The sequence below is a fragment of the Ruditapes philippinarum genome, unplaced genomic scaffold, assembly GCF_026571515.1.
Source record: "Ruditapes philippinarum isolate M1 unplaced genomic scaffold, ASM2657151v2 ctg1076_1_1_1_1, whole genome shotgun sequence".
NCBI lineage: Eukaryota > Metazoa > Mollusca > Bivalvia > Venerida > Veneridae > Ruditapes > Ruditapes philippinarum.
Genome location: NW_026856464.1, coordinates 143,435 through 154,417, shown reverse-complemented (window position 1 = coordinate 154,417; position 10,983 = coordinate 143,435). Strand labels below are relative to the sequence as shown.

The 10,983-nt window shown below is 33.6% G+C and overlaps 2 protein-coding genes across 2 annotated transcripts; both read right to left on the bottom strand.

Annotated features, from left to right (window-relative positions):
• Positions 1–6,410: 6,410 nt before the first annotated feature.
• Positions 6,411–7,516, bottom strand: LOC132746647 (isopentenyl-diphosphate Delta-isomerase 1-like). Its single transcript, XM_060735870.1, has one exon. The coding sequence runs from the start codon at positions 7,417–7,419 to the stop codon at positions 6,613–6,615; it is 807 nt and encodes a 268-aa protein (XP_060591853.1). The 5' UTR covers positions 7,420–7,516; the 3' UTR covers positions 6,411–6,612.
• A 128-nt stretch (positions 7,517–7,644) lies between these two features.
• Positions 7,645–10,895, bottom strand: LOC132746648 (anaphase-promoting complex subunit 11). The gene is made up of 3 exons (XM_060735871.1): positions 10,791–10,895; positions 8,472–8,592; positions 7,645–7,839 (listed from the first exon to the last, which is right to left on the bottom strand). Exons 1-3 carry the CDS (start codon positions 10,806–10,808, stop codon positions 7,724–7,726), a joined length of 255 nt encoding a protein of 84 aa, XP_060591854.1. The 5' UTR covers positions 10,809–10,895; the 3' UTR covers positions 7,645–7,723.
• Positions 10,896–10,983: the final 88 nt, after the last annotated feature.

The following is a 10,983-nucleotide window of genomic DNA, read 5'->3' as shown; positions in this document are numbered from 1 at the left end:
ACAACGCCGTCAATACAATGGACGTCGTGGTGGGACGGGTTTTAAAAAGTACTGTGACGTCCACATATTTTTTTGAGTTAATGTCATTTCCCAGAGTTGGGAATATGTTGTGTTTTTGAATGAATAAGGGAAAAGAGGATATTGAATGAGTGTAAGTTCCATTAGCTGAATTTATTTGCAACGAGTTGAATAAAATTAATATTATGCGAACCTCTCGGCGAGCATAATATTATTTTATGGTTAACGAGTGCAATAAATTCCAGTATGGAACTTACACTTTAATATTATATTTATTCACATACCCAAAATAAAGACCGGTTTTAAAAATGAAATAAGAGTCATTGTTTCATTGACGCCGCCTATAGTATATTAACGCTAAAACATTTAGCGCGTCTTTTACGCTATGTTTTTAAACGCTAAAATGACCGTCACGTCAAAAATATATTGCACGGGCCGCGCAATATCCATATTTACGGGAAAGTTCCCAAAAACATATTCCGACACACGGTGGTTGTGTGATAAATAGAGGATATTTGAATGAGTGTAAGTTCATTACTGAATTTATTGCACGAGTTGAATAAAATTAGTATTATGCGAGCCTTCTGGCGGAGCATAATATTATTTTATTCAACCGAGTGCAATAAAATTCAGTAATGAATTTACACGAATTTTAATATTCTATTTTATATCACCATACCAAAATAAAGACCGTTTTTTAAAGTTGAAATAAAGAGTCATTTTTCATTGACCGTCTATTAGTTATAACGCTAACATTTAGGCGCGGTCTTTACAAACTGATAATAAACGCTAATGACGTCACGAAAATATTATGGATATTTGTTTTGTTTTGCATAGAGAATTTGTTTGTTTTGCATGTAAGATTGAAATATAATTTCACTGAGTGAACACCAGATGCAATATTTTCACGAGGGCGTAGCCACGAGTGAAAATATAATAGCTGGTGTTCACGAATGAAATATATTTCAATCTTATATGTAAAAAAAATAAAATTTTCTTTTTATTTCATGCGTTTTAAGTGATTTTAAGTAATTTTTACTGATTTTGCCGCGTAACGTCGCGCATTCTCCTTTGTGACGTCATCACATCATGACGTCACATCATCAATTTTGAAATATAGTTCTGTTAAATTTCTCTAATTTTGTTACATTTTTAACATGATGTATGATGACATCGACTTTCTTTTCCTAAAGAAACAAAATTTATGTATATGACGGCATTTTTTTCTGCCTGTTATTCCATATAGTTATGATTTTCTTTTCATCCGCATTCAGATATAGTCCGGCTACAGTGAAAATTATATTTTATAAATTTCACTAGTGGTTTATCGGAATATAATCATCTGATATATTACAATAAAACACCGGAAAGCATGAAATAAAAATAAATTTAATAAAATCTGAAATATTTTGAATGACGTATATGTATGTAATTATGATTGTTATAACTATATATATTATTATAACTATATATATTGACGTCAGTCTTTATTTTGGGTATGTGGTAAATGGAGTAACGTTATTATATTCGTGTAGGTTCAATGAACTTGTTGGATAAAATATTATCATGCTCGCCATATAATCTTATTCAACTTGTTCAATAAATTCAGTACTGAACCGTACACTCATTACATATCCTCTGTGTATTAGATAAATCTAAATCCCTTTTTTAGTAAAATTTGTATTTAATGGAAACTGCTTTAAAAAGTATCGAAAAAGTGATATTTTTTTCAATGAGAAATATCAACTGACATAATTATTATATCTGTTTTGAAGTATATATGACCCAACACAGATTGCACTATATCTTTGCGGCGTCGTGAAGATAGTAACCTATTTTTTGTGCAAGTCTTTATTATAATAATTCTTCATACAAGTTGGTGTTAGATTACTTAACGTCTAACCAAAGTACCCAGCGATAATCAAATATGTATTAAAATATAGTCTTTGCTTTCAGTTCTAGCAAAACATTATCATGACGCAAGTAGAATTTAATCGGCGTTACAGCGATAAATTTGAGTTGATGATTTGCAAACGCTGTCTTTCTGAGTATGGAATGTAAGGTTTTGGTTAACGTAGATGGCTTAATTGTTATATATTTGACACACATTCAATTCTGGAATTATCTATAATGATTTATAAATTATTTGTATTGTTAATTTAATTACTAATAAAAAGCGCCTGTTAGGTATGCAGTTCTATTTTTTTTTTGGGTTTTTTTGGGGGGGGGGGGGGGGGTAAAACTATTAAAATGAAAGAATATCGTAGAATATGCAAGAAAATATCTGACATACTTTGTGGTTCGGATTGGAATATCAGTCTCTCGGGTACCTGTCATGTGTTGTGGCTCGGATCGGAATATCCGTCCCGAGTTGCCGCCCATGAGCATGTACACGAGAGACTGAACCACAAAACATGTCCGATATTTTCTTGCATATTCTACGATATTCTTACATTTAAATTGTTTTACTCCAATAAAAACAATTTCATTTCTTATGAATTTTCGGAATGGGTCAAAGTAATAAGAAAATGAAAAATATGAAAGTCTTTATGAAATAAATTGTCGGCTCTATCAGGACTGTCCTTTTTCTGCTTAGAATCTGTATATACATGTATTGAGCTTGTTGTTCAAATAACAAATATTGAGAATGGAATTGATAAATTGGTTGCTGAAAGATGAGACTGAAAGTGATCTTCAACTTATTCTTAATGATGTTTCCCCAATTACATTTAACGTGCCTTCAATCAAATGCCCACTGAATATACTGTCAAGAGGGCGCACTTTGCCTCTGAAATCTTGCTCAATTCTGGGCATATACACATGTATATATAGTACCTTGAATTGTCAAATGTGTTCAGATTCCCGACATGGAGCCCAAAAACGCCAACAAATCACCCTATTTTCGTCATATCTTTATCCGATGTCACTTGTTGGCCACTGAAGACATTTAACTCAATGTCAAGATAATCAGTCTCTTCTCCGTGGACCGTGGTTGGTATTGGGACTTGCCAGTACTTGAATGCTCCCTCTGTCGGTTGTGACTTTGAGTGTAAAGATGCAGTACTGTTACGCGAGTGTATGTACTATATTGTAGTTGGTTTAAAATATGTTTCTCAAGAACCTCCGTTAAAGTAGATAACTTTAAAGGCCCATTATGCCTCAGAAATGCTATCATTTTTATTTCTCAAAAACTTTTTTTTATTTTTTTGTATCTTGTTACAATTTCCAAAAAAAATACTCATTTACCATATGCATAAATCTTTTACTGATTTAGTTATGTTGGCAATTGGTACAATTATAGTGAATTCGTACTTTTGTATGGTAGTCAAAATACTAATTTGTATACATTCTGCTTAATTTTGCTATAAAATAAAATGAGCCGCGTCACGACAAAACTAACATAGTGGGTTTAAGACCAGCTTGGATCCAGACCAGCCTGCGCATCCGCGCAGTCTGATCAGGATCCATGCTGTTCGCTTACAAACCCTATAACAAGTAGAGAAACTGATAGCGAACAGCATGGATCCTCATCCGCACAGTCTGGTCTGGATTCATGCTGGTCGCCAACCCATTATGTTGGTTTTGTCATGGCGCGGCTCAAATGATGCTATTTTATAATTTTAAGTAGAGTTGCACCATTGGCTTCGCTCAAACAACCATATTTCTTTCATTCTCAGTACCCTTTGCGAAATCTACTAAAACGGTACACCCTCTCATTTCACATGCACAGGTCATCCTCTGCCGACATTCACCAATCTAGTAATTGTTTATTCTTCTGATAAATGGTGGTATGTCGAGAAGAAAAGAAGTATACCACGGAACACTTGAATGTTTAAACTAAACATGCCAAAGGAATTTGTCCATTCTTCAATTACTGCAACTCCAAAAGCCATATAAAATTTTGTCATAAAGTCAATCTTTTAGTGTTATCACACCATTAAAAAACGTTGAAATATCCAAGAGTGCATATGCTTTCATTGCATTCAAGACGGAGGATATTTCGGTGGACAGTATACAAAAATTAGTGGATACAGCTTGAATTGTCGATTTCAAGCCATAGATTGTAAATCATTTCTAGATACATGTATGTACGTCGCCAGAAGCACATGCTTAATATGCACATGTGTAATAAAATACCCGCGCCCCAACTCAAGAAGCTTTGTCCCGGACAAGATATTTCTAAAAGGGGAGATAATTCAAAAACCGGGCAAAATAGAGTTATGGTTCTTTGACACTGCACTCCCCCTCAATGCCCTCTACCACTGTATGAAGTTTAAACAAATTATCTCCAAGGGTTTTCAAGTTATGCTCAAAACAAGACAACAGACGGACGTACCCACAAAATGGTACTTCTGTGACTTTTCCTTTGATCTTTTTGGCCATTTTTAGTCACACAAGGCTTAAAAAAAGACACACAAGTAAAAACGGAATGAATAGGATCAAAGAGAATTTACTGTTACCCATTGTTCTCCAAGTCACACAAGTACCTCTGGGTTCGTACGGACAGACGGACAAGGTGGCGACTATATGCTCTCCCTTCGGGGAGCATAAAAAAATAGAACTATCACTAAATGTGATTAATACCCCCGCAAGACTGCTTCGGAAATGAGGAAGTTACTAGTAATAGAATACCTTGCAAAAGAACTGAAATAGAGTTATGGTTGTGGGCTATTAAAGATAGTTGTGGTTCTAGTATGTTGCATTTCCTTTCAATGTGGTTGACCATTAATGAAGCTTTATTGAATTACTCTGTAATAAGTTAAAAAAAAAAGAGTTACGCTTCTTGAGCACTGCACTTCCTCTAATTGCGCTTGACCATTGAATGAAGTTTCATTTAATTCATTTAATTAATTAGTTTTTAAGTTATGCACCTGACAAGGAACAAAGGGCAATAATTCTACAAATACTGAAGATGGAGCTATGGTTATTGTACACTGCACTTCCCCTCATTGCGCTTGACCATTGTATGAAGTTGTATTGAATTCCAACTACTAGTTTTCAAGTTATGCACTGGATAAAAAAAGTAACAAAGGGCAATAACTGTAATTAGTCCAGATAGAGATATGGTTCTTGTTCACTGCACTTCATATCACTGCCCTTGACCATTGTATGGTCATTCTTTGAATTCCAACCATTAATTTTCAAGTTAAGCACTGGAAAATAAAAAGTAACAAAGGGCAAAAACTCTTAAATGAGTCAAGAAAGAGTTATGGTTTCTGTGCACTGCGCTTTCTCTCAATTTACTTGACCATTGTATGAAATTGTAATGAATTCCAACTAGTAGTTTTCAAGTTATGCTCTGGACAAGAAAAAAGCAATGGAAAAGTAACAAAGGGCAATTACTCTATAATTACTCTGGACAGAGTTATGGTTCTTGTATACTGCACTTCCTCTTATTGTGCTTGACCATTGTATGAAGTTGTTTTGAATTCCAACCAGTACTTTTCAAGTTATGCTCCGGACAAGGAAAAGTATCAAAGGGCAATAACTCTGTAATTTGTCAAAATGGTGTTATTGTTCTTGTGCAATACACTTCCTCTTAATGTGCTTGACCATTGTATGATGGTGTATTGAATTCCAACCAGTAGTTTTCAAGTTATGCTCCGGACAAGGAAAAGTAACAAAGGGCAATAACTTTGTAATTAGTCAAGATTGAGTTATGGTTCTTGTGCACTGCACTTCCTCTCAATGTCCTTAATTATTGTATGAAGTTGTATTGAATTCCAACCATAAGTCTTCAAGTTATGCTCCAGACAAAAAAAGCAATGGAAAAGTAATAAAGGTCAATAACTCTGTAAATACTTTAGAGTTATGGTTCTTGTGCACTGCATTTCCTCTTATTGTGCTTGACCATTGTATGAAGTTGTTTTGAATTCCAACAGTTGGTTTTCAAGTTATGCTCCGGACAAGGAAAAGTAACAAAGGGCAATAACTTTGTAATTAGTCAAGATTGAGTTATGGTTCTTGTGCACTGCACTTCCTCTCAATGTGCTTGACCATTGTATGAAGTAGTATTGAATTCCAACCATTAGTTTTCAAATTATGCTCCGGACAAGGAAAATGCAATGGACAGCTGGACCGACCGACTGACCAACCGACCACTGAGTGACTCCTATATACCCCCCACCCCAACTTCATTTCGGGGATATAAAAATCATATTACTGATCTAATGATCTTTAAAGGACTTATACTGGTCTTTCGCAATGTTTTTACAAACTCAATTAAATTACATAAACCATAGTTTATACCATTTCAAGAATCATTTGGACAAGGAATACAGGACTTAGATACGTAGAGATGTTTGGTCTTTTCATGTTAAAGTTATCAAACTAAATAAATAACCATGCATGTCTTACTTTTTGTATCAAACTACACATCAAGAAAAAAGATATTCAAACACATGTTTTATTTCTATTTTGCACAGTATATTCATTTATATTCCTTGAAATATATTGTACATATATATCCTTACAAAAATTAGATGATATAATATAAAGATAAATAATAATGATCAAAATTTTGCCTCCATTGTTACTCCTATGATGACCATATAAAGGTGTGACATATACTGATTAGACGTAAGTAAATTCACATCAAACTTTATCTGTAAAGTCATGTATATTCTTATGATCTTCTAGCTTCTTCAAATTATCTAGGTTATCCCACCACTGAAACAAAAAATGTTCACAAATCAGCTTAAACCATGGTGTCAACACTACATTCCCCATCTCACATGATTTTATAAGCTCTTTGAGCTCCTCCTTCGTAACGTATTGGATACTCTTCACCTCGTTGGTATTTATGCTTAAATCAACGTCCTTACAAATGATCAAAACATAATCTATTTCATTTTCTCCAAATTTCTTGTCGTCCGGTATATTAACTGCCTTGTATCGGATGCGAGTCAGGTATTTAAAAGTATCTAACGGGATTTGCTCGGGAGTGATGCCAAGCTCGTGGAAAAGTTTACGCTGTGCCGCACGTTTGACTCCCATTGCATTCTTTTCCTCCATCTCTAAATCAACATTTAATGGATGACTACAACAGGTGTTTGTAAAAAGACCCGGGAATGTAATCTTTGCGTCAGACCGCTGTTGAAGAAGAAGTTCATTCTTGCTACTGAAAAGAAAGACGCTAAAAGCTCTATGTAACATTCCATTATTTATATTACTCAGAAGATGACATGATTTCTTTGAAGCTGTTCCAATAACTTCATCATGATCATTCACAAGAATGCATGGCTCTTTCATCAATTGTACCTGCTGATCATCATAGTCCTTCAGAAGCGTGTCCTCCATTGATGAAGTATAACTAACACTAAATAACCTGCTCAAAGTTTTTTCAACTTTATGACTAAATCTAAGAGCAGGGTATTTGAAACATAATTTTTGTAACAGCATGCTTTTTTGTTTGCTTTTTCCCTTATATCTTGAGAAACAAAATAAAAAGCAAAACAGAATTCAAGAGATGAGTATATGAATTGGCCCTCACAACCTAAGCAAATGTCAGTATTATATCAAATGAAAAATCACAAAAAATATGACAATATTTCTACAGTCTGTGATATCTATGACCACTATTAATTCAAAATCAATTCATCAACTAAAGAATTCCTTATTTTGTCTAAAAATGACAGACAATCCTTCAAATGTTTACAAGTTCCTTTACAAATTAAGAACGTTTTAAGAACAGGTATATATGAATTCACTCCTTGAATTTCCAGTCTTGTCTGCACATAGGACAGAGTTGATGAACTTGTTGAGAGTTGAGCCACTTGACAATACAGTGTATGTGAAAACAGTGTGAACATTCACCCCAAACTGAAAATAAAAATATGGAACATTATACAATGTATGTATAAATTATTTTTTGACTTAAATATTTTTCAATCATTCAATACCCAAAAATGTCACACAATTTATTCAAATTTTCACTAATGTAAATAAGAATATTGCTTCAAGAACACTGCACTGAGAATTTCTATTTCCAAAACATTTGTACATCTAATTATTATTATTATCATTATTGGTTTGGTTTTACATCAGACCAATACTGTAGAGTTTATATGGCAACTAACAAGCTAAAATGGTGGAGGAAGACCTCACAGTCAGGCATGGACGAGCATCTGAGTAGAAACAACGAAGCCAGCTAACTGGATAGTTTCTTCACATTAGAGAATCCTGGCAGGTTTTAAACGCACAGCACTGATAGGTAAGTGGTTTTGTAATCAATGACCTTAATCACTGGGCCAGTTAGCTTTTATTTGTCTTGTTAACATGGTTTACTATGGCCAAAAAAAAACCTTTTTACACAGATCAACAAGACAAAATGGGAACAAGTGCGCCTGATAGGATGAAAAGATAACGCGGGCATTGCGGCGCTAATCTTTAGTCGCCAGTCCCATTATATTTTGTCCAAGATGAATGTAATATGGAAAATTTGCACTACATACCTAAAGGACAATCATCACCAGGTAGTTTACAGTCAGGACAGCAACCATCAAAGGCCATACGACAGATTCCGCAATTGTCGTCATTAGCAACCCATCGCCATGTAGCTACAGCAGTCCAACTAAAAGAACAATTATGAAAATTCACATTTTATCGTACAGTGGAAATCTGAAAGCTAAGCTTATTAAGAATTGAAAATATTAAAGTTAATTCTTTTTCTTCTATTGTTATGCTAAATAAATAGAGTACACACAGTCTTCATAAAACTTCACCAAACTATAATATGCACATATTCGATGCGGTAAAATTTTACAATATTCTGTGAACTTGGTACAGAAAAGTGTAACTCATTTAATAAAACAACAAAGAAAACCATTTTCCAGGCACAACCATAAAATTTCTTTTGGGTGAACTTGACATTTAACAAGGGTGACCTTAAAAAGTTGACATAATTACACCCGGTAGGCTATTTTCATGTATATCTTTTCATTCAATAAAAAAAGATTTTACCAGCAAGCAGTTTGCCTATTTTATGCACATTAATACCTATGTTACTATATATAGTAACAAAATCTAAGGTTTTTCAGGGCCATTATGGCAAGATCTAGGTCATTATGCAATTTCGGCCGCCTTGCTACTCGGCATTATTTTTCCATAATGTGCCAGTGAATGAGCGCACATACAAAATGACGTAATCAACTCTCAGTGACTTTCAAGATGGCTATACTGACGTTGAATGAACTGTAGTTATATTTGAACACAAAGTTTAAATAACGTTATCAATCTCAATCAACAAAGTTTAACATAGAAGATTTATAGACTCTAGAAAAGAATACAATAACTCTACCCAAGACAAGACATGACCCTCAGAACTTCAAAAATGATTTCAATTTGACGGTAGAAAAAAAGATCCTATTGATCATTCGATGGCAAATAGACATCAGTCTCGGAAAACGTTCTTGAAGGCACAAATGTTCATAAAAAACTGGCACTAAATGTTATTCTCACAAATATATATAGAGTATTTATAGATATCAACATTGTCTCATATTTATTTTGTTTTGTCATGTGAGGGTTAAACTTAATGACATGTTTGTTTACATTGACAACTGTCTGTTTCTTAGGAAGGGTGACAACCAAGATAAGCGGCGATGTCTAAATGCCGTATTTCGGACATAGGTATTAAAGACGTTAATACTTGGTTGCTGCTCGGCATTATGCGATAATGGCCCTCGAGTCCATAAATTGCATAATGTCCTTCGGGCCTGCGGCCCTCAGGCCATTATGCACATCTTCGGGCCATTATCGCATAATGCCGAGCAGCAACCAAGTATTAACCTCTAATTAATTAACCTTGTGACATTCATTGTAGATATGGTTATGTGGTTGTTTTTTACTTAACAGCTGAAAAAGGCTGTTTTGCATTTTCCAGCACTAAGTATGATATACTGAGCCAGTATATTCCGGTGCATGTAATAATAAGAAATTACATAAAATACTTGTTATGTAATAGAAAAGTTCAACATTTTCTTACTAATTATAAATAGATACTTCTTTTAAAATTCAATAAAAATAAAAATCAACCATAAAATTTTCATCAATCTTGGTAATTCATGGCTACAAAAGTAGTTAGCAAGGAATGCTGGTAAGGTAAACTGACCCCAGGGATACAACATACAATTGTGACAATGTGTTTAAATCAGTGTAAAAACAAACAAACAAATCTTACCCTTTTAAATGTCAGCAATGCACAATCAGACAGGAACAGATATGAAAGTAAAAACAAATAATATGTTTGCAATTTGTTTAATGACATCTATATGAAAACAATTACATATACTTTGCTTCTAAAGAATAACATGTTATCAAGGTTTATCAATGTCTACTAAATATAAGATAATAAAATCAATGTGACATTATTTTGAAGTAATAACCTTACTGATGTGACAATATCTATCATTTCTTGTAACTGAATATTTAGTCTTACAAATTACGATTAATAACCCAATGAATGTACATGTAGTTTTAAAAAAAGCAAGACCACAGTGTCTTTCATCTAAACACATACGTTCTGATCAATTTATGGTAACACTGGCGTCCAGTAGTACAGTTAAACAATTGCGATTTTAGCATAATAAATCTATTTTTATCCGAATTGAGAACTAACCGAAATTAATACACAGTAACTCCCCTTAATCTTCTTGAATTCTTCAATGTCAAACAAGAAATATTTTTGTCGTAAAATCGAAACAAAACATTTTACTTATAATACAATTAAGCTTTTAGACGATTTGATAAAGAAAGTACGCGTTTTTCATACTTTTCAGCTTAACTTTCATGTTGTTGTTGTTCTCAGCATTTTGGGGATAAGCTATTATATATAAAATCTATAATTATCTTTTTTTGTTAGAATAATGCAAATGTTGTACTAAAATCACGTAATTGTGCTGAAAGTAAAGTAAGAAATTTGAAATAAGTTTTATCAGTTTCCATGTAAAAGACTATATAAACGAA